The following is a 24,462-nucleotide window of genomic DNA, read 5'->3' on the forward strand; positions in this document are numbered from 1 at the left end:
ATATTGCTTCAGTGACATCACTGGCATGTCGCATCAGATTCCAAGACTCACACCTGTCGAGGACAAAAATGCTAATAAAATGTAATGAAATAGCAATAGGTGGAAAAAGTAGCCTACTCAGGTCTCTTATTTTAAGCCTCCCGGAAATTGTTTGAAGAATGTAAGATATCTGTTCTTATCGATATATTTTAAACATAAGTTTCCCACTTACAAAGTAACAAACAAACAATATCTGAAAAATCGATGCTTTTGTTATCAAAATTATGGATCCGAACTAGCCCAGCTCACGCGCCAGGCCACGCCCCGCCAGGCCACGCCGCGCGGGGGTCCTTCGTGGTATTTTCGGAGCCTGGCCTATTTTCATGTTTAGAGGAAAGAACGGAAATATTCACCCAAACATGTTTGACTCATACATTTTTGGGCACCAAAATCGGCGACTAGCAGACGTATCAGAAAGGTAAGTGTTGTTAGCATCTTACATTTTTTTATGTTGTTGGTTAGCTTGTTAACATGTAGCCTAACTGGCAATGGCTGACAGAGCATTAGTGGTTGTCAAATATGCAAACATTTCTGGAAAGAGCTTTTGGTAGATTAGTGGAGGAAGCGCAGGGTCTTGTTAACATGCACACACTCTACACTCTAACATGTTAGCTGTCAAAAAACGGCGACTATGCAAATCATAGATATATATATAAACACTAGATGGCTCATGGGAGATTTTCCAGCGTAGCTGACCGGCCGCCATCTTGCTACAGTTAACAGTTACTCTGATTCGCGTTATGGTAGCTGTTGTAAGGTGAGTGATCTGCACACAAATACTCTTAACTCACTGAAATCTTGACTGATTTACAAACGGTTTGGTTTATTATAAACATGATTAGCATGGCTATGATACAGGATGCTTGGACATGTTGAAATTGCAGCTTTTCTTTGTGTATGTGGTTGTATTTATTAGCTGGCTAATAACAAGAGGCTGTCAGTGAGACCTAGTATTACAAAGTTGACCCAGCAACTTTACACCAGTGGGAGAGGCAGAACTGCTCTTTCTTTTCAACACAACTTAAGTTACACATGATTTCTTCCAAGTGGTTTGGCTTGTTAAAAACATCTTGCATTATGATACAGGAATTTGCTGGTTTTGTGTTTACAGAAGTACCTGACTATGCCGGACTTTTGTGCAGCCTACGGATGCTCTAATCACCGCAGTCTGTCTGTCTGCAGTCTATATGAAGATCTCATGTCAAAAATAATTGTGATAAATTAGACAGAACTGGCCTGTCTGTGAGCACATTTTATGTTTGTTTGGTTCTTCTGATAAAGGTGTGAATATCTAAATAATATACCAACATATGCTATTGTCATTAGTTGTGTCCCTGGCCTGTTCTTAAAGCTAAGGCATTGCTAAATTAACAACTCTTGGCTTACAGAGTGGTAACATGAGACCGATTTTTATATATAAAATATAAATGTATTTTAATTTTATAATTTATTTTAAATATTAACAATATAATAAAATAAATGGAAATATATACACCGGCAAATATTTAATATAAATACAGTGTGTGTGTGTGTGTGTGTGTGTGTGTGTGTGTGTGTGTGTGTGTGTGTGTGTGTGTGTGTGTGTGTGTGTGTGTGTGTGTGTGTGTGTGTGTGTGTGTGTGTGTGTGTGTGTGTGTGTGTGTGTGTGTGTGTGTGTGTGTATAGCTATTGCTTTATCTGATTAATGTTATTTTCATATGAAAGTCCATGATTATAAGTATGCAGTATCATAACTACATCTTTGATGTTTATAAAAAACCAAACCATTTGAAAATTGGTTGAAAATTGAGCAAGCTATGGTTATTTAAATAGTAAACCATAATGTTATGAATGAGAGAACTCCCTGTAGCAAGATGGCGGCCAAGTGGCAACGTCGGTCTCCATTGGCCAGCAGCGCGGGTGAGTCATCTAGTGTTTATATATATATCTATGATGCAAATGCTAACTCCTTCTTTTCCGGTGGGCCTATTTACCTGTGGTAATGTGTGGGCATTTGCCTTGGCTGTTTCGAATTTGTGACGTAGCCTACCTAATCTAAATGTGCGTTTATATTTTCAGATTTTATGAAAGAGCATTAACATACAAATATGTTTTTCAGTAGAGGGGATTAAAAGTAAGGTTACCATATTGTGTAAATACTGTTAAAAATCACTTGAAAGTCCTGCTTTGAAATTGTTACAGTATTTAAAGGTCCCATGTCATGCTTTTCCGGTTATTACCCGTCCCCTTGTGTGTTATGAAGGTTTTTATGCATGTAAACGGTGTGCAGAGTCAAAACCCTCAAAGTACACCCTGTAGCGAGTAAAACTCTAACACAGAAAATACCTCCCCAAAACGCCTAGTTGGAGATATGTCATTGTCATGATGTCATCCGTACCCGGAACGAAATGGACCAATCTGTGGAGCCGTTATGTTACGTCTGCGGAGCCGTTACATTAAGCCCCCGCTGATTGGTCCAAATTGACCAATCCACGGACTTCCTCACACACTCAGTGCAGGCAGCTCTGCTGATTACTCCTCCCTGGCTGCAGGCTGATAACAGACAGTTGGGATCGCGGCGAAATTCACTCTGCAGACCCATTCTCACAGCGTTTATCAACCTTTTTCTTACTCAATATCAAGCCACACTTATTGTTTTTACTTCGGCTGTGACTTTGTGTGTGCTCAGGATGAGTTTGGCTGTGTTTCGCTGTGTAATATCTTGGATATTAACAGACAACGGAACAGTTGGTTATTTAACAGGACCCTTTATTGCTGCCTCCGGTGGTTCTCTCGCCACCCCCTCTTACTGTAACTGTCGTAAACATGCCGTAACGTATATGACAACTCCCCTTGTAGTCAGTTAACAATACTATGACACGCTGTGTATCGCTAAACAAGGAAATCACACCTCCACGGAGCTCAGCGCGATTCACAACGTCCCAACTGGTCCCGACCAATCGGAGCACACTGGGCTCACAGGGAGGGGGGGCAAGAGCTGCAACGAGCCGTTTAGTGGAGAGAGTGAATACTGCTGAATACACTTTACAGAGATGCTGTATGCGAAACCAATGTGAGTTTGGAAAATTGCACAGTATAAATCTATTCTAGTAGACCTCAACAATGGAATTATGATCAGTGGAAATGGCCATGACATCGGACCTTTAAGTAAAAGTGAAGAAATACTGGCATTTAACTTTTCTTATTCCGAAAGTAAAAGTTTGGCAGATAACTATAAATATGCCTATATCAATTTTTACAAATTAAAATAATTTAATTTTTGCCATTTATAAAGGTGGAGCTAATTTAATACTGCTCAGTAGTGTAATCTTCAACCTAAACATCATCATCTATTAGCCTATTAGTTGATTGAATGTTGTGTTAATAATCTATATCTTCGAAAAGTAACTTTAACTTAAGAAAAATGTACTGATGTAAATATAACAAAAAGAATCCTCTTAGAATAGAATCGGATGGATGAAACCCTCTTTAATGGTTAAAATGTAGTTGAGGCAAAATATATAGTAGGCTATAAACTGGAATGATGTACACATACTAACATTACATTTAGCTAAATGTAATAAGTTACATTCTACCATTCCATGTAATGTAAATGTTTAATCCAGAGAATTCAAGTCCTAACATGCCTGCAGGCAAATGTTGTGCTTCACCTTGAAGGATCCGCTTTTCCTTATCTCACTTACTCTGACCCTGCGATGGCAGGGAAGTCCCTGGCGCCTCACATTTAGAAAATTATCAGCTTTAGTTGATTGATGCAAGCGACAAAGCCGTAAATGCATTCCTAAGATAACAGGCACACACAAGAAAGAGCAATGTCAATATTTAGGTATTGAATAAGTCTGTGGGTCAACAGAGAAGTAGCAAGGAGCAGGGCAACGCAGCCGGGGCATGAGAACTTGAATCTGACACTCAGTCCCTATGAGTCTTTGTCCTTGACTTGCAGCCCGGCGGTGTATTCTTGCCTCTGTTAAACCAATAGGACGCCTAGAAATAGTCCTGGCTTTGTGTGGCGACTGTAAACTGAGAAAGTCTTCCCCTATTTTCCATCTCCATCCATCCATTCCCTCAGTGTTTCGCAGCGTGGTGGATTTTTTTTGTCTCTCTTCCATCCACGATGGAAAAAGAGGTACAGAGCCACACAGTTGGCCTGCCGACTGTGCTGTTTGGATTTATGCAAATCCACGTCTGAGTGCATCCAAAGTTACTGCAGGAGGGGTTTGGTTTATGTCCCTGTCGTCGGCTGTAACGTGATTATCCTCGCTCGGTGGGGGTTGAATGTGTGGATGTTTGCGTCTTGTCATTAGGACTGTAAATGACAGGGACGCATGGAGAGACAGAGAAAGTGTGGACTGAAGGAGGGGGGTGAGGCCTGGTGATGAGGGTATGGGGTGGAGGGGGTTAGCTGGAGATTTGAGCCATACCAGGGCTTTACTGCAGGCCACAATAGTATGTGTGGTGATTGTGTTGAAGGCTTGGCGTCCACAGCCCAAGCCTCCCCCCGTCGACTGTTGTGTGTGGCGGCTTTTGCTTTTCAGAGCTTTTTTCTCCTCCTTGTGGCGTGTTAGATGTCTTTGTTCTCAGGGCGAAGGTCAATTTAAAAAGGAATAAGGAAGAAGGAAAACATTTGGGTTCATGTATGACCTCTCCCTATACCGCCGCCTTTCCACTTTTATTTTTGTGTTGTTTTATGTTCTCATGGCAGCTCCTCTCAGTGTCATGCGCATATTCAAAAACCGGCTTCGCTGAGGAATTTACATCCTCGCTAATTTTAGCAATGGGTTCCTGACCAGAAAACACATCCTCCAATTTCTGTCTATATTGGTCTTCCTGCGTCTTTCCGTTGCTCCTTCTCTCCCCAGCACTCCAGGGTTGTGCAGATTATTCTCCTCCATGCTCCCTCAATTGTGCTGCTTTCACTGCTCAACTAAAAGATTGTATACGTCCTGATCCAATATTACACCTTGAATAATGCCAAAGCTTCTCTTCAGGTAAAAATAAACCGAGCTGCTGGAACTAAGTGCTTTAATAAACTTATTTAATTACATGGTGAGGAGCAGATAATTATTACCAGCATCTAGCATTTTCCCAAACCGTGCTGCTGAGATCTGTTTGATGTTAGCAGCAGGCGACATGCGGGGGAGAGCAGAGCAGAAACACAAGCCGCTGTTGACATAAGCCTTGTCTTTCTGCAGACTCTTTGTATATTTTGAAACGCCGGCCTAATTCACTCCATATTCTGGCAAAAGGCACAGCTGATGTCACTCAACACATTAGGATTCTCACAGGTCCGTCTTTACAAGGGCCTATCATCTCTTTGGTGCTGCCGTTCGAGTTAATGTCGAGAAATCAAAATAATCATTCTGCATCAGCTAAATTCAGTTTTACTCTTTAGAGACAAAACATCCCAAGCTGAGTGTTAACGTACCACACCAATATCAGCCTAAAATAACCCTAAAACTATTTTTCTAAAATCTCTATGGTAGCTGGGTTGACAGTGCTAATTAGTCATTAAAAAGGTCACATTGTGGCATTTTAGCCGATAAAGTTGTATTAAGTTCTGTACAAGCCAGTCTTCAGCAACAACTTTCTTGATTATATATTTTTTTTGTTTCACTTTTTCTTAGGGATTAGATTTTTTCTTATTGTATTTGTTGTTTTTTAATAAAATAAGAATAACATTCCAAGCATAATTTATCGTCTAGGATGACGTTATAAAAGACTAGAAATGAAGATAAAATTGTTTGACATTATAGGCTAATAAGAGCTAAAAAACGAATTTGACAGAATTAAAACCAGAATTTTGTACAAAATTAGCCGGAGGTTAAAAAAAACAATACCAAAAAAAGTACCATAAATTATAAGTTCACTATGTGGTCTATGCAAGCCAGAAAATCTACATTTTGAGGGAAGGAGAGGAAGCACTGAGTGGAGTAGGTTGAGTGGCTAGTGCTCTGATTGGCTGAGACATCCGTCATTTAGAAAAACATATACCCTAAACACCAGAGTCAAATACTGGTCAAACATGTGCACACATACGAGGAATTGTCAGTAGCTGTTAATATGCGTACACAGAAAATAAATGTAGGAAGACACAGAAATAGACACACGGCTAAATGAAGATAAACAAACATAAACATATGGCTATTATGTTCATGTATGTTGGTACAGAAATAAGCTTTAACAATAACACACGTAGAGTTTCTAGCATGTACAGTATTTATATATATATACAGGTCAGATTAAACTGCATACTGTATAAACAGGATTGTGGCCTGGTGTTGTACAGAGTAGAGTATCGCCGGGCGAAGAATGTTGAAATAAGATAAGATAAGAACTTGAGTGATACCACATCGGGGGAAATGTACTTTTTACAGCAGCTCAGAAGATAACAAAACAAAGGAAGAAGTGATTGAGTGATAAATAATTATAAAACAAGATTAAAAAACAAGACTAAAGTACAAATAAAATAACATGGCTATATAAACTCATACAGATATGGCATATTCATTTGAACAAAAATAATTCATAGTCATGATGAATTAATAAAAGTAAAGGTGTTCCAGTTTCTCTTTTGCTGTTTTATGTGATAGTAATAGTTAATCCCCCGGGGTTTAGGAATTGAATATCTTTTGGACTGAATTATGATTTTGATAATGTCAAAACACTCTATAGAATTAGGTTCAGCCCAAGGGTAAAATTCTCGAACATGAACATCCTTTGTGGGGGAAAACCAAGAGTGTATTTCAACTCAGCTAAAGTTTATTTTAATGAGAATGAATAGAGCTTTTGGAGACAGTGTGTAGAGTACATCATTGGTACTTCTACTTAAGCCAATAAGCTTTCAATTACTGTGGTGGTTCCTGTATAGGATGTGTTCTGGAGCGTTCACTTTAACCTTGTAACTGCATGGGTGGTATTTCCTGCATCAGTCCACATATGTGCCTCAGATTACATCGGATTAAATATACTTTTTTTCTCGAGCAAAAGAAGAACCAAGCTTTGGAAGTTAATGTGACATTTTAAAAGCAACAGATTTCCCATAAAGAAGAGAGAAAAAACGCTGTCTCATTATTCTGTTTCTCTTACCCAGCATGATGCGTCTCTTTCTGCAACTTTATGGCTTCTCTTTTTTTTCCGCAAAGCTACTCTTTGTCTCAGCGCCCCCCTCTCTTAATTTCCGCCTGTCTGCATGTGTTTTGGAGGCCATTAATCGTCCTCTGCACAACATGCACCCCAGCAGATAATTATGGTAATTAAACCAATTAGGGAGCACATGGAGAGGAGGTTTCTGTCGGCCCCAGGGCCTCCCACTCCTCTGCTTCTCTACCAGGACGGCCGAGGTGGTCTGCTGAAACCCAGGTGAAACCTTGAATAAAAAAAAAGGAGTGAATTACTTCAGCCCAGTTCCTCTGGGTAAATGCAATTTCCTGTTGGTGTAGCCTTGAGAGACTTTGCCAAGTTTGCTGCCAGCCAGAAATAACCAAAGCCATTAGCCAGCAAAAGGCCTCACCATTTTCACATCAACAAAGCAGCAATTTAGGTTGGTGTCATCAAAATATGTTTTCCTCAAAGCTGAAAGTGCTATGTTGGCGCTTCTGTGGCGGCACTCAGCGAAAATAAGAATAAGAGATCAGAAGTGGCAGGAATGAGAGGGAAGAGTGGTCAATCTGCAGACAGTGGTTTTCAACATGCTCCGTTTATCATGGGATTCTAGAGCTAATATTATGGTTTCATTGTGCCCGACACAGAGGGAGATCTGGCCCCAACACACAACACACACATGCGATTACTTAGTTATTGAGACAAATGGAACTGAGACTTCCAGTTAGCGTGCACATGTGCAGGCAAGCCGCAGAAATTCCTGCACACTTCCTCAGAAGGTATCACACGGTTAGTCATGTGGGACAACTCACTGTCATCCGCTGTTTCGGCGAGGTGTTTCCCAGAAATGTTAGTATTGCGCTTGGCATGTGTTTCTCTGAAAGAAAAGCAAAAGTAAAAGCCAGCAAAGAACAAGCAGCTCCACAAAGATGTTCTCCACTTACTCGTGAATGACATGTAATAGTAACATGTATATCTTGTTATGACTCTGGAATAAAAGGAAAACATACAAAATTCTTCAGTTTCAGGATAAGATCACGTCTTGTACATTAGGGCTCCATCTATCACTTTGAACCATATGTCAATGATGTGAGCTTTATTCATTCACAGGCCCTTAAGCCTCAGAAGTTAGGAAATGTAGATGGAAGACGGTAAACGAGAAACGAAACATGAGGAATTGAAGAACTTATGTAGGAACTTGAATTTGAAAGACTTGAATTTGTGGTTTTAGCCACTGTAGCCGCAGCCGCTGCACAGAGGAACATGGCAAGTGGATAAGATGTTTTCTGTTATCAATTGGCTGCCCTTCCTAAGTGAGACAAATGTGCCTGCTTCAGAGACATAGTTATATTGACCTTCTTGTCTAACTGGCAAAGAAAGCAAATAAGCGCATTTCTCAAAACGTTTGAACATTGTCTTAAAACAAGGTACTGTGAAGAAGCTTTTGTGCTTTTTTCTTAGGCAACATTTGTTTTCCCTAAAACATATCAAGATGACTTTTTGTACTCCTTTAAGGTCACTTTGTTATACATACACTTGTTGCCCATGCATCTGTTTTATGGATAAGCCAGGCATAATGCAGCTAAGCCCTACTATTAAATACATTTTTCTTTTAAAAAGTTGCATGTGTTGGAACCTGATGTAAAAAAGGAATTAATTTCCCTCATTTTTGAAATCTTACCGTCAACTCAATATCTAATTTGCTTTGAAAGCACTTATCTGATTGGATGTGGTTTTTGAAGTGCAGCTCATTTTCAGTGGTGAGTGGTGCAATTTATAAAAAACTTTCTACGATTTATCTTTTATAGTTTGCCAATTCAGATCCAATTGGCCATGGGAAAGGTTTTTTCTCTCCCTTTTCAATAAGACTGCCAACGTTTACGTGTTTTCCTGTCTGCTTTATTAATACATTGATCAGGACAGTATTTCATTTAATTTCCTAAATGATCAATTAAGGTGCATAAATGACACAAGCCTATCAGTTTGTTTAAAGGTGAATGTTGCTCCTGGGGTACATCAGAGGCTCAATCAAGTGAAGTGCATCAGGTGTGCCTCATGAAGTCCTGTTGGCAGGGAGGAGCTGGGCACTGATAGGATGTAGAAAGATAGGTAAGGTATTACTGCAGTTAATTACATTCTATAATATGAATGGTTATGGGTAGGGACCAATAGATTGAATTTAACGCAGGAACTTTTAGATTATGTATTAGTGGTATGTTCATTATTCTCTGGAATTGGAAATCTAGCTTGATTTATCTCGCCCTACACCCACCTGGACAGATGGTACGTTCCAGTTGTATAAACCTGATTCTTCTTTGTCATTGCCAAACTGTCTCATCTAACCTTTATAAGGTGACGGGACAACATCCTGAAACTTGAACAACACCATATTTAAGTTGTTAAATTTCAAACAAATTTAAAGTCATATTGAATTTTGATGCCTTTAATTATTAATTAATTATTTATTATTAATTATTTAATTGTATATCTGTGACAAGTTGACAACCCTCTGGCTCCCGCCACTTTGGATTAGAAGATTCCGCTCTATATACCACTCTAAAAATAACTGCTCCAGGTTCTCCTGATAAAGACATTGTTTTTCTCATCCAAGGCTTTCTCAAAGTAACTTTCTAATCTAAATGTTTTAATGTAAACAGCCAAACTTAATCATTCTGCACCATGCATAATATATTTCAAAATCAAAAATGTTAACAAAGTATTTTGAATTCCAGAGTAAGACGGGCAATTTAATTTAATTTCAAACCTTTATTTATACAGATAAATCCCATTGAGATCATTGATCTCTTTTTCAAGGGAGACCTGCTCAAGTAGTTCCACATGAAACATAAAAACATAAACAGAACAACAAAAGGACATCATACAGCATCATTTACATAATTATCCACATAAACAGGTACCAATAGCTTCCGATTGAGTAGCATCCAACCGAGCTTTAAAAACATTTAGTGGCACCAGATTGTTCAGTTTCCATTTAATTTGCAGACTATTCCAAGACAGAGGAGCTGCGCATCTAAAAGCTGTCTTCCCTAAGACAGTCCTAGCAGTTGGCACATTTAATAAAACCACAGCATTCGATCTCAGGCAGTAGCCACTTACAATTCTCCGTGAGATCAGGGAGCAGATATAAGATGGAAGTTTCCCTAACATGGCTTTGTATATAAAAATGTACCAGTGACTGAGCCTCCGTGCAGTTAGTGAAAGCAAACCAGCCCTTGCATACAGGGTACAGTGATGGGTTAATGCTTTACAGTTTGTCACAAATCTTAGTGCACTGTGATACGCAGCATCTAACTTGACCAGGCAATTGGCAGGTGCATTCATATAGACCAGATCCCCATAGTCCAGCACAGGTCAAAGGTCACAGAGCCTTTTCCTGGCCTCAAGCGAGAAACAGGACTTGTTCCTGTAGAAGAACCCTAGCCTAACCCTGAGCTTTTTAAGCAGGTTATTGACATGAAGTTTAAAAGAGAGACAATCATCAAGCCAGATACCAAGGTATTTGTAACAGGTAACCACTTCAAGTTTTATTCCTTGCGTAGTTACAATATCTAAAACAGGCTCTGGTGTCTTTTTAGCTTTAGAAAAGAGCATTACCTTGGTTTTCTCAACATTTAAAAGAAGCCTTAGTTCAGAGAGCTGAGTCTGAATAATGTTAAAAATAGCCTGTAATTTAACACCAGCCTCCTTAATGGAGGGACCTGCACAGTACATAACGGTATCGTCCGCATAAAAATGTAAAGTAGCTTCATCCATATTTTCGCCTAAACTGTTGATGTGGATGGAGAATAAAAGTGGACCTAAAACAGAACCTTGAGGAACACCATTAGCAATGTTTAACCACTCAGAAGACAGCCCATCAAAATGAACACATTGGGACCTTTCAGAGAGGTAGTTTACAAACCACCCTACTGCATGGCTGGACATGCCTATACTGGCTAGCCTCTGCTTTAAAATGTGATGATCGACGGTGTCAAACGCTTTTGAAAGGTCAATAAATAGAGCTGCACAACTCTGCTTATTATCTAAAATACTCGCCACATCATTCACCACTTTCATTGTGGCAGTGATGGTGCTATGTTGCTTTCTGAAGCCTGACTGATGTTTAGACAGGATGTCATTTGTACATAAAAACACCTTTACCTGTTCACTCACTAAGCGTTCAAGAACCTTAGCCAGAACTCACAACTTAGAGATTGGCCTATAGTTATTTAATAAGGTGGCCACCCCTCCTTTTAGCAAAGGCAGGACATACGCTGACTTCCACAATTTTGGAATTGTGTTAGTGCTGAGGGAGAGGTTAAAAAGAGTAGTGAGAGGTGGAGCAATACAATCTGCAGCTATCTTTAAAAAGAAGGGTTCTACGTTGTCCGGGCCAGCCGGTTTCTTAGGATCTAGCTTGGTTAAAGCTTCACAAACAACATCAACAGTAAAAGGGGTAAAACTAAAAGGGTTTTCCAACACACGTTTTTCAGAGTCACATACTGTAGTGTTCACAGAAGCAGAGTTAGTGACAGAATCAAATAGAGAACCACAGGACACAAAATGCTCATTAAAGCAATTTAGCATAGTAGCCCTGTCCGATATAGAGCCAGATGCTGTGGTAATGCACGGAGGTAGCTCATTACGGATATCGCCGGTGGATAACGATTTAATGGCTTTCCAAAATTTTCCAGGATTATTTAGATTCTTTGTGGTTACTGACAGATAGTACTTTGATTTAGCACTTTTGATTTGCGATGTGAAGCTATTCCTTAGCTGCCTAAAACGCAGCCATTCTACCTCTGAGCCTGATTTCCTAGCCTTTGCCCAGGCCTTGTTTCTCTCATGAAGGAGACTGGACAGCTCAGCAGAGAACCAAGGATTGTCTCGTCCCTTTACTCTAAATTTACGCAGGGGTGCATGTCTATCAATGAGATAAAAATGAGACCATGCGGTTTCTACATCAGCACACAGATCGATTTTACCCGAATCAAATTCAAACAGATCATGAACAAAACCCTGCTCCACAAAATGTTTTTTGTCTCTCTTAATGATAATGCGAGGTTTAAGCTTTTGGACCTTAGTGTCCCTAATTGTGGCTACAACACAGTGATCACTCAGATAATTTGCAAAAACTCCCACAGATGAATATTTATGGGGAACATTAATGAGATCAATTAGGGAGGATTTATTATGGGACTTAATGTTAGGGCGAGTAGGACTGTCCACAATCTGAGTAACATTTAAAGAGATACAAAGGTTTTTAAAATCCTCTGACACTGCAGTTAACCAGTCCCAGTTAAAATCTCCAAGTAGCACTATTTCCTTGTAGTCTAGCTGCGATAAAAGATTTGCTAGCGAAGACAAGGAGTCCTTGCCAGCTGAGGGGGGTCTGTAACAGCCCGCCACCATGACCTGTTGACCCTTTGCCACTTCTATATTTAAGGCTAAAAATTCGAATTGCTTACTGATAGATTGGGAAACTAATGTGGTTACACTGAACTTATTCTTAACATAAATGGCAACGCCACCACCTTTATTAGGCCGGTCGGTACGATACACATTAAAACCATTTAAGGCAATGTCAGAGGCCAAAATAGATTTATTTAGCCATGTTTCTGATAAAACAATGACGTCAGCGTCAGTTGAGCTCGCCCAGATACGGACAAAATCTAGTTTACCTAACAGACTGCGCACATTCAAGTGGATGAAACCCAACCCAGACCTAGCTTTAAAATCAGCAGGAGTAGCGATCTGACTACTACTACTGGGCGGACCAGGGTTAGGTTGTACATTTCCTGACAGTAATAACAACAACAAAACCAGGCATCTTTTCCTCTTAAACGACACACATACATTGTCATCTAATTTAGAAACACCGGAAAAGTCTGCGAGAGTGTGATTAGAGCTTAAGAAGCAGTCCTGAAGAACCATCAATGCAGGAAAACAAAAAAGACAAACATATTTTGTCGAGCAGATTGACTGTGACAAGGCAACCAGTAATTGTTTGAGCAACACATCCGAACCTTTGCAGGGGATGCCCACTGCAGGTGGCAGAACAGACCTGAATCCAGTAGTCTTCTCAGAATGACTAGAGATCTTCTCATAGTCCAAAACAGTTAACAGGCACAGCAGAATCCCGATATGGGCAATTTTCCCAGACCAGCACACAGTATCCGCGATGTTCCTGGAGCAAAATCAGCACAGCAGCAAAGGACAGGCGAAACAGCAGCGTGGAAGCGCTCCGGTCCCTCCGTGGTATCCCCGGGGTGAAAGCAGGCCTCTGCAACAGCAGAACTAGGACAGCTGGAAAGCAGGCCCCAGCGGTGGTAAAAATCCTCCTCCGTACAGCAGCACACGCCCGGTGGAAGCAGGCCAAGCCCGAAGCGTGGATCCACTCCGTCTCTCCGCGACGACTCCGGGGTAAAAACCTCTCCAGTACAGCCGTATTCTACAGGTGGGAGCAGGCCTCCGTAGATCGCAGATCGCAGGCAGCAACAGGTGGAGCCGCTCCGTCTCTTCGCGACGAGCAGGCCTCCGTAAATCGCAGATCGCATGCAGCAACAGGTGGAGCCGCTCCGTCTCTTTGCGACGTCTCCGGAGGAAAAACACCTCAGTACAGCCGTACTCGACAGGTGGGAGTAGGCCTCGGCAGATCGCAGACAACTAAAACTACTACTTGTATAAGCAGGGATGGCTAAAAGTTTGTAAGCAGGAGAGCTAAATGCTAACAGATGCCAGATGCTAACAGGTAGTGCGAGCCTGTAAAAATGGTGACTGCCTCCAATGACAGCGTAGGATCAATGTCTTTGTGCAATGGAAAACCAAATGAAACTTGTCAGTCCAACAGCACATAGCATATTTTCTTCCAAACTGAAATACTGTCTTTAAACAGTATGTGGTTAAATACCAGATCTCAACAGGTCACATAAGGATGCTTTTTAAAGAAAGGATATATATATTTGTATCATTCCAAAATAGCTTTGGTTACGTCCATTTATCATCAGTCCATTGCTCTTAATCCTGCCCGAAGCCTCAGATTCTCTGAACAAGGATCAATGTTGAGCTTTCGTTATTTAGAAATGGTGCACTTAACCGATAGTTATAGAAAAATGTGCCCAAGAGCCTGTTTTCTGCCATTTGATTGTGTAACATATCTTAGAGCAAGCCTCAAATATAAGCAACTTGAATTTTTATCAGAATGGGACAATTTTAATTTGAGAAACTTGAATACAGTAGAAACATTATTACAGTCAACTTTAACCACATGTTACAGTTCATAATGCAGTATAAAAACTGTATTTTGATCTTATTTACTTTCATACTAATGGGGCCATATTGCATAACAGCAGCAGTCCAAAAGTTCAAACCCTCTGATCTTCGCTTCCCATTTTATGTCTGAGGCTGCCAAACAAGTCTTCATCAGAGCCTCATCAGGACTGATTGTGTTGTTGCATGTGGTACAACCTCAAGGAGAGCCACTGAAGCCAAACCATGTTAAGTTTTCAGATAGCATTTGGTTGTTCTTGAGGCCGACCTTTGGAGGAGCTTAATGGGAAGCTCTATGTGCGAAATGCAGAGCTGTGTGAATGTGAAGCAGGGTGGCTCTATTAAAAGCAGGGTGGTCTGTCTGCTTGACCTTGTGCGAGGTTTAAAATATACCTCCATGATTTCCCCATCATTTTTAAATCACATCAGTGGGGAATTCCCACATTTTGACACAGACTGCAACAAATAGAAGTGAAAGTTCCCCAGAAACGGGATTATTTGCCATTAGAGAATCAAAGTAATCACACGTAACATTTCATCATAACTTGACAGGTTAAACTGAGCAATGTTTCATGTGTGATGTGCATAAATGCCACTGCTTGAGAATCATCCAGTATTGAAAGGCATCCAACTCCCTCTTTGCCTCAAGGGACCGCAGAGATGACTACTGCTGAATGTCTGTGGCTTCACGGTGAGGAGCATCGCAACTACTGGGCCAAACACCCACATTCTCATCTGATGAAATTCAAGATTCATTACATGTGATGGGAGATCTAAGCAAACTAGATATTCAGGCACACATAAGGAACATAAGAAAGATGGTTTTTTTGGATAGTTCATATTAAGAACTGCACAAATCAGGTTTGCACAACAACCGGTTTCTGCAAGGAGGAAAGACTTTCTCTTTCTGGACTGAATTATTGATAGGACACTTTTGCTACGACAATACATGTATAAGGCATCAACCAAAACACTTGAATAGTCGTGGCATTGATACAAAAGATACAAAAGATATGTGATAGAAAAAAAGAACTGCTGCACTTTCTCTTTTTCACCACAAGAGGTCAGACTGCTCTAACCAGCTCCCTCCTCTGTCTTTGCATAAGTTACTTGAGGGTTTTCAGGGGCCAAAATGTTTTGTTAGGTGTCACTTTTCCAGTAGTCCCTTTTTAGGTCCCAAGGATGTCAGGTTCAGGTTGCTTTATTTGTACCCAAAGGTATAGTACAAAATCTAATAATCAGTTAACCAATAAAATAAATAAGCTAGAAATAGGAAACCTTAACCAAAGGTTCAACTGTTTTTTTAAAAACTTTTTTTCCAAGGTTCTATGGTTTCTTTATTGTGTTTTAGGGTTCCTGAGGATGTTTTAGGTTTTCAAGAGCTCCAGTAGTCCTGATGAACATGACCGGGGGTTCATGGGTGTCTTGGGGCAGACCACATTTTCTGATGGTGTTTTAGGGGTTCATTGAGACCTTTTTTAAAGGAGATCTTGAACACTTCAAAATGTTATTAGTGCCCTGTCAAGGGTCTCCTGAAAACGAAACTTCAGCAACCACTTTCAGAAACACATGGACCACTAAAAGCAGCCTGCAACAGTTAATACCCCCTGGAAAGGATTTGTAAAGGGTCCTTGATGAGGTACCATGATAATAAAATGTAATGGAACTATGAATGGTCTGTAATGTTGTTCTTCTGTTTCTTAGTTGGGTAATGGTTGCAAAGTAACTTACTGTAAGGCCCCTAAGCGCTACCTTTTCTGAACATGGAAGAAGTACAGGCATTAGGGCAAGAGTATACTTTTCTCTGCCAAGGGAAAATAAAATGAAAACTGTTTTTTACTGTTGTGAAAATAAGCTTTGTTCAACATGTCACACAGCTCTTCCTAATTAAGCTTAGATTTCTTTAAATGCTGATGTCAGCGCCCGGTGTTTTTGCTAACTTTATCAGCACTGTCCTCCCCTGGCCATCAAAAGATGTTTCTGTGCCTCCTTTATCTGGCAAATTGGTAGGATCAGAAAAAGGCTCCTCAAACATGAGGTGTCTTGGCTGCCATGGCAACAGGATTTTCCCCTGGATGGAGGCAATGGCACTGTTGCCGTGGGTGATGTCAGCTAAGCCCTGAAATCACAGCGCGATGAACCTGAGACAGACGGGAACAAAGTGTGTGTGTGTGTGTGTGTGTGTGTGTGTGTGTGTGTGTGTGTGTGTGTGTGTGTGTGTGTGTGTGTGTGTGTGTGTGTGTGTGTGTGTGTGTGTGTGTGTGTGTGTGTGTGTGTGTGTGTGTGTGTGTGTGTGTGTGTGTGTGTGTGTGTGTGTGTGTGTGTGTGTGTGTGTGTGTGTGTGTGTGTGTGTGTGTGTGTGTGGCAGAGGGACATGAACAGGTGACAGACATTGGACATAATCCCTCTTCTGATCTCAGATGTACCCATGTGTCCTCGGGTGTGCTTTGCATACATGTATGTGTATTTAGTGCATACATGTGGGTGTGTGTGCAGTGCATACATGAATGTGTGTGGCTGCGTCTGTATCAATGTGTGATGGTGCGAGGACATGAGCAGCAGCCTTTGGAATGCTCTTGCAGAGTTTAAAGTAGGGGCGTCTAATATTCACTCTCCTTCATGGCGCGCTCTCTCGAAAAAATGTCACACCGTATTAAGTTCATATTTCACCACCGCTACGCACAGCTAGATTCTCTACCTGGATTTCTCTCTTTAGAGTTGGACGTGTGAAATTAGATGTCATCTAATCTGGGCGATACAGTTTCAGAAGTCTGCATGCGGGTCTGAGAAAGAAACAAAATATAATGCACAAAGTAAAGAGAGTAAATAAAGTAAAGAGTAGGAGTGCCGACTAGGCAGGGAGTCTGCGTTTTTGTTCCAGGGTTGGGTTCATATGAGCAGCAGCTGGAGTGGACAGTTTTAATGAGTAGAGTCAACACAGTGCAGAGCCTTGACTCTGTTTTCCCTCCCGTATCTCTGTCCAGATCCGACCTTTAACCTTAACATAAGAAGGTGTCCACTCAACCTTGTTTAGTTGCGTGGAGGGTGATAAGTTCACAGCATTTCCGATCCCTCAAAGACACCTGAACATCTGGAAGAACTGGATGTGCACTTTGTTGAATGAGATTTTGCCTGAAGTCACTGTTGTCCTTGCTCACCTATCTTATGCAAATATGTGTTTTTGTGAATGCAGAATGTCAGCCAGGCTTCTTCAAAGACGCACCATCCATGTGTTCTGCTTTATCGAGTAGGCTACATTTCCTCATTTCAAACAGATTTGACGAAATCTGTCAAAACTGAAACAACTAATCGCTATAAATTAAAACTCACTTTTCACATGTGGAAACCTGTACTTTGACAGTGGAAAAGCTGGAACAATGTATTTTGTACACACTGAAATCTTCACTTTTGACATCAATAGTAAGTAATCTTTGAGTTTATCCATCACCGTAAGTAACATATGTCACAAAACAAATGTTTGTGTTTCTTTGAGGAGAGCATCTAAGTCTATCACTTCTTAAGTAGCCATGAAATGCCAGGATTCCATTTTTTTAACCACGTGTATAGATAGTTAGACAGATAGATAGACAGATAAGTAAGTAGATAGATTCAGTAGAAATATACATTTGATTGATAGAAACAGTTGATAGATAGATGCAACAATTTTAACTTTAATATAACACTGCCAAGTAGTACTCTGTGCATTAGTAGCAGCAAGTTAACATTGTTGTATAGCATGGTGCCTACAATTGAATTTGAATATTAAACATGTAGCTTCACCATCAAGCCCTCTATCCACAGTGAGATTTTCCTATATATAGTAGAGGGAATAGAGAGGGAGGAGAATATCAAACAAATAGATGGGAGGAGATTCAAAGTCGTCAGCAAACATGCATTCATGTATTCTCCCCTATTTCTCTCTCTCTCTTTCTCTCCCCTCCCCACACTTTGTCCCTCTCTCCTCCTATACAGAAAAGTCAGCCAATGCATCAGCCTGCCGCTCATCTGCTCTCACTCCCCCCAGCCTCAGATCCTCTCTGCTCCTCCGCTGACTGACACTGCCGATACCTCTCTCTCTCTTCCCTTCCTTCCTCCCCTTTATTCCTCCCTCTCACCTCCTCATCCTCAAGCCACCATGGTGAACGGATAATCTCCCAGCCGCCCTGACACCATGGGTGCCTGCCTCTGCAAAGGTCACAAAGGTCAGTCCACCTGTTGTATGTGTGTCCCAAGTCTGTGTGTCTGTCTGTTCTGATCATCCTGCAGGAAGTGTTGATAGCATTCTGAACACATTTGAGGAGAAGTTACATTATGCTTTCAAGGGGTAGCTCTGAAAATCTGAATAATTAAAGTAACAAGAACCCTGAGGTGTCAACAACCACCATTTATTTTTAAATGCAAGTGTCTGCAGGATGAAACATTTAACCATACATTGAAGAATTCAGCCAAAAAGCTTGTTTTCATCAGTTTTTATTTGTGCAGCTGTTTTTGATCAAAGTGCAGAGATTGCTTTAGGAATTAGACTTGAGGAAGGAGGGGGGGGGAGAGGTTGATAATAGGGATTGTGGGGATCAGCGGAAGACAACAGTAGCTTTAGGATGTGATGGCTCCATCCGAGGCTCATCTCCAACTTGTCATGACTTGAAAATGCAACCTGGCTCTTATTTGTCCTTGCTCAAGGTGGAAATATATTAGTGCTTGTTTTCCGGATAAAACAACAGCAGGGTGCCTCTCAGGAATAACACTAACATGTATTTGTGCCCTCAAAGGATCTAATAAAACAAAAAACATAGTTTTAAGTGTACCAGCTGTCTGATATACCTTATTGTGTGGGTGTTTAACATTCATGTCACATTCTCATACATTTAGCTTAGCCTGTGATGTTTTTCTCACCTTATTTTGTCTGCTTTTGTTCAGGAAAGGTTCTGATTCAAACCATTTAGAGGGTGATGAGAGCAATGCTTTCAAGCTGGGAGGACAGAGGGAAAGCAGCTGTCAGACATACAGCTAAGAGAACAGCAGGAGTGTGTGTGAGTGTGTTCATGGTTCAGGAATCATGATGGTTTTCTTGACCTGCTAATATCATTCGATGAGGTCAGAGACCAGATCGTGACATGGCCATTTCTACTGATCATAATTCCATTGTTGAGTTCTACTAGAATCGATTTACATTGTGCAATGTTCCAAACTCACATTGGTTTCTCATACAGCATCTCTGTATAGTATGTGTATTCACTCTCTGTCCTAAACGGCTTGTTGGAGCTCCTGCCCCCCCTCCCTGTGAGCCCACTGTGTTCTGATTGGTCCACCACCGTTACAGCGGAACATCAGGGATTATGTGTTACAATGGCGTTAGTTAGCAACCAGGAAATGACACCAGTAATGACAAACGGATGAGAATGCTGCGTGGGGTCTGGGTGCCATGTTGGCGGGTCGCTCCCCATGCACGAATCTACAGCAGACTCAGCCCCTCCTCCGGCTCGCACGGCTCCCGCGAGTCCCACGGCTCCCTCGACGAGTCGCAGCAGACTCAGAGATTTGCGGACTCACGGCTCACTCACGGCTCACGGCTCACTCACGGCTCCCGCGAGTCCAACGACTCACGGCTCACGGGACTCTCGCGGGAGCCGGAGGAGGGGCTGAATTTGCTGTTGATTCGTGCATGGCGACGAGTCTGCTGGATCTCTGGATACAACAACGTTGTAATGTGATTGTACACGTTATAAAGAGAGTAAAGAGTGACGCAATTTATAGTTTTAATTGTTACGTCACATCAGGTGTAGGACTCAAAGGACTCGGGTTAATCGAGAGGGAGACTCGTCACGACCGGCTCATTACTAGGATCCGGGTTAATGATCCGGATGAATCATGACTCGCCCATCTCTACTGTGCACACACATACACTTACAGCCAGACTGTTCGCCACACAGTTCGCCACACACTCACAGCCTGAGAAAAGATAAGGCTGAGTGAGTGTGTGTGTGAGGAGCTCCACTGATTGGTCCATTTGGACCTGGGCATGGTTACGTCACCATACTCAGGAAAAAGAAAGATCTCCAACGAGGCGTTCTGGGGCAGCATAGACAGGTATTTTCTGTGTTAGAGTTGTACTCGCTACAGGGTGTACTTTGAGGGTTTGTGACAGACCGTTCACATGCAGAAAAAGCTACATAACACACAAGGGGACGGGTAATAACCAGAAAAGCATGACATGGGACCTTTAAGTAAATGGAGGGCTATCAGTCGCCATCTGTTGCTGTCGCGTTTCCATAGTGACAGCCAATTGTCTTGACGACACATCCCAGGGGAAACCCCAGACGTGTGTGTGTGTGTGTGTGTGTGTGTGTGTGTGTGTGTGTGTGTGTGTGTGTGTGTGTGTGTGTGTGTGTGTGTGTGTGTGTGTGTGTGTGTGTGTGTGTGTGTGTGTGTGTGTGTGTGTGTGTGTGTGTGTGTGTGTGTGTGTGTGTGTGTGTGTGTGTGTGTGTGTGTGTGTGTGTGTGTGTGTGTGTGTGTGTGTGTGTGTGTGTGTGTGTGTGTGTCAACTGACCTGTCTAATGATGTTAACTCTTCTTCCCTCTGAGCCTACGCTTCATTTCCTCTTGTCATTAATTTGGACCTCATCACCATCAATTAAAAATCAAATAAACGGAGAGGCTTCAGGTGTCTATTTGTCTCTCATCCATTAGATATGAGCCTCGCTTGACCCCTGGCCATTAGAGACAACTGTGTTTGACTTTAAAGACTCTGAGACACTAACACAGTTAGAACACGGATCTAACACAAGCGTGTGTGTGTGTGTGTTTGCAGAGCTCCACTATCCCATGACGGTTCGGCAGGATCAGACTGTGGAGGGTCAGCCATCATCTGTCGAGGTGAGTCACATTTACTGTAGATAGATTTTTGCAGATTTAAACAGAAAGCTACACATTTTGGCTTTTACATTCTCCAAGCCCCAGAGTCATAACAGTTTTAAAGGGGCCCTATGATGCACATTTTCAGGTTAATTTCTTATTTTGTGTCTCTACTGTGACATGTTTACATGCTTTAATGTTTGAAAAGCTCTTTATTTTTCTCATACTGCCTGTGCTGCAGCACTTCTTTTCACCCTCTGTCTGAAACCAGAGCCCAGTCTGCTCTGATTGGTTAACCGTGTAAAGATGTCCCGTCCCTTAGCCCATCACTTACGATGTGTTTAAGAGTCATGGAAGTAAACAAAGGAGTCCTATCGCAATGTTTAAGGTAGGGGGGAGACCGTGGGAGAGAAACTCCCTTTATCGTGAACTTTGAGATTTTAGCCTTTGGACAAAAATCTATCTAACACACAAAGCATAGTAGGGCCTCTTAGAATAGCTATTTTCGCGAAAAAATATAGTCCCTAAAAAACTCTGAAGCTGAGTTCTGTGAACTATGCAGAGTAATGGGTTGGCAATTTAAAAAAAAATACAAACGCTTTAATGTTTTTTAAAAAGACATCTATTAAAGGTAATGTGTGTGCTTTGGATGGCTGTGGTCGGGTCGAAACAAAATGTTAGTTGGTTCAAATAATACAAGCTATCTCAGATCAACTTATCATGTAAAAATTATTGCAAAACCAATATTGATGCATTATATCCACAGCTGATTGGGAACAAATGTGCATAAACATATATGAAATAACTAACTCAAAAAGAATACATGTAAAGATTATAGTTCTAGATTAAATCAAATTTCCAGATGTTGAAGAGAATGTGGTGAGCAGATCATAAAACATAGTCATATTTTGGTCATGTAAAGCTATTAGTGGTTTCTGGGAACATTTTATGTAGAGAACTGAAATAACTTGTTTTTCTCTCCAATAATCCTTGACGACAGTACACTATTATATAAACTCCATTCATTTAAATGGTGTTGGGGTAGAGGAAGAAACTTGCACAAACAATATCTCAAATCTGGGAAAATAAAACTAAATTACCAATTCCATTAGAGATTAGTTTCTCTGTGATAAGGATGAACTAACCCTTTCAGTGTTTGCCTGCACAGTTCTACTGATCGAGTGAAAGTGAAATTATCAGAATGATCACATTATGGGCCTGCATAAAGGATATGAAATTATTTTAACACAAACAGCATGGCTCAGATTAACTTGCTATTTAGATGATTATCTGCTTATTAATGAACATGTTTACTGTACAGTGAGATGAATGCAGCTGTTTGGCTCTATTTTACGGTGTATATCTTTTTAACAAACAACATGTTGAGTCTATTCCTCATCCCGGCACCAGCACAATCCCCATGCTTGTTTCTGGAGTGAAATTAGCAAGATTATGCTTTTTCTCTATACTTGTCTATTCACAATAGTAACATCACTAGAATTCTACAAAATGTTTAATATTGAACTTTTTATCCTTGTTACTTTAGGGTACATTTGTATTTTTCTTTACAGTTTACTAACATTTACCATAATTTGTACTACATGTTAGCTAATGTCATGTAGTTTATGTAGGCCCAAATCCTTCACAATTCTAGTGTCTCCATAAGTATTGAATCAGATACTGGTCATATGCAGTGGCGGACTTGCCATCGGGACGAATCCCGATGGGCCGGTACTGTGGGTCGGTCGGACGATGTGGGCCGGTCGGATAAGTCACTAGAACCCCCCCCCCGTTGACAATTTACTAGTGGTATTTACTTGCGGTACCGAGGTGGGCCAGTCTGATAAGTCACTAGCATCCACCCGCCCCGCCCCCCCGTTGACAATTTACTAGCGGTAACGAAGTGGGCCGGTCGAGAGTCCCGGGCTGATTTTTAGCCCCTGGTCAGATGTATATAGTTCTTGTATAAAATGATTTATTGTAAGTAAATAAGAACTAACAAAACAGTAATTGTTTGAATTTACAAGTTTGATGTCAATCTACCTGTAGCACATATTGCTAGCTAGCTGGGAAGCTACTAGCAAAAGAAACTTAAAGGTCACATGTCATGGTCCTTTCTACTGATCATAATACCATTGTTGAGGGATATTACAATAGAAAAATACTGTGCAATTTTCCAAACTCACATTGTTTCGCATACAGCATCTCTGTAAACTACGTGTATTCACTCTCTCCACTAAACGGCTCGTTGGAGCTCTTGCCCCCCTCCCTGTGAGCCCAGTGTGCTCCGAGTGACCAATCCACGGACTTCCTCACACACACACGCAGCTCAGCTGATGTCCCCTCCGGGCTGCTGCTGATAACAGACAGTTGCGATCGCGGCGAAATTCTCTCTGCAGACCCATTCTCACAGCGTTTATCAACCTTTTTCTTCTCAATATCAAGCCACACTTATTGTTTTTACTTCGGCTGTGACTTTGTGTGTGCTCGGGGTGATTCACAACGTCCGATTGTTTCACGTTGTGAATCACGCTGAGCTCCGTGGAGGTGTGATTTCCTTGTTTAGCGATACACAGCGAAACACAGCTAAACTCACCCTGAGCACACACAAAGTCACAGCCGAAGTAAAAACAATAAGTGTGGCTTGATATTGAGAAGAAAAAGGTTGATAAACGCTGTGAGAATGGGTCCGCTGAGAGAATTTCGCCGCGATCCCAACTGTCTGTTATCAGCAGCAGCCCGGAGGAGACATCAGCTGAGCTGCGTGTGTGTGAGGAAGTCCGTGGATTGGTCAATTTGAACCAATCAGCGGGGGCTTCACGTAACGGCTCCGCGGACTTAACGTAACGGCTCCACGGATTGGTCCATTTCGTTCCGGTTACAACATGACGTCCTGATGTACCCGGAAGAATCAAATGGATGATGACGTTTCACCAACGAGGCGTTTTGGGGAGTTCTTCTCTGTGTTAGAGTTTTACTCGCTACAGGGTGTACTTTGAGGGTTTTGACTCTACAGACCGTTTACATGCATAAAAACCTTCATAACACACAAGGGGATGGGTAATAACCGGAAAAGCATGACATGTCACCTTTAAAGGTTTTACTGCCACAGGAAAAAATGAGACTTTTGAGATTGGCGTTATTACTGATATTTACTAAAGTAGCATGTGTTTTATCTAGATTACAAACATTTTCAGAATTC

General features: G+C 41.4%; 1 protein-coding gene across 1 annotated transcript in view; it reads left to right on the forward strand.

The window, feature by feature from the left end:
• The first annotated feature begins 317 nt into the window (after nt 1-317).
• fam131c (family with sequence similarity 131 member C) overlaps nt 318-24,462 on the forward strand; it is a 33,177-nt gene continuing 9,032 nt past the window's right edge. Inside the window, exons 1-3 of the mRNA XM_034087763.1 lie at nt 318-457; nt 18,382-18,611; nt 21,217-21,281. Coding sequence (XP_033943654.1) covers nt 18,581-18,611; nt 21,217-21,281 — 96 coding nt within the window. The 5' untranslated portion in view covers nt 318-457; nt 18,382-18,580. The remainder of the gene's footprint in view (nt 458-18,381; nt 18,612-21,216; nt 21,282-24,462) is intronic.

The sequence above is a fragment of the Pseudochaenichthys georgianus genome, chromosome 7, assembly GCF_902827115.2.
Source record: "Pseudochaenichthys georgianus chromosome 7, fPseGeo1.2, whole genome shotgun sequence".
NCBI classification, from domain to species: domain Eukaryota; kingdom Metazoa; phylum Chordata; class Actinopteri; order Perciformes; family Channichthyidae; genus Pseudochaenichthys; species Pseudochaenichthys georgianus.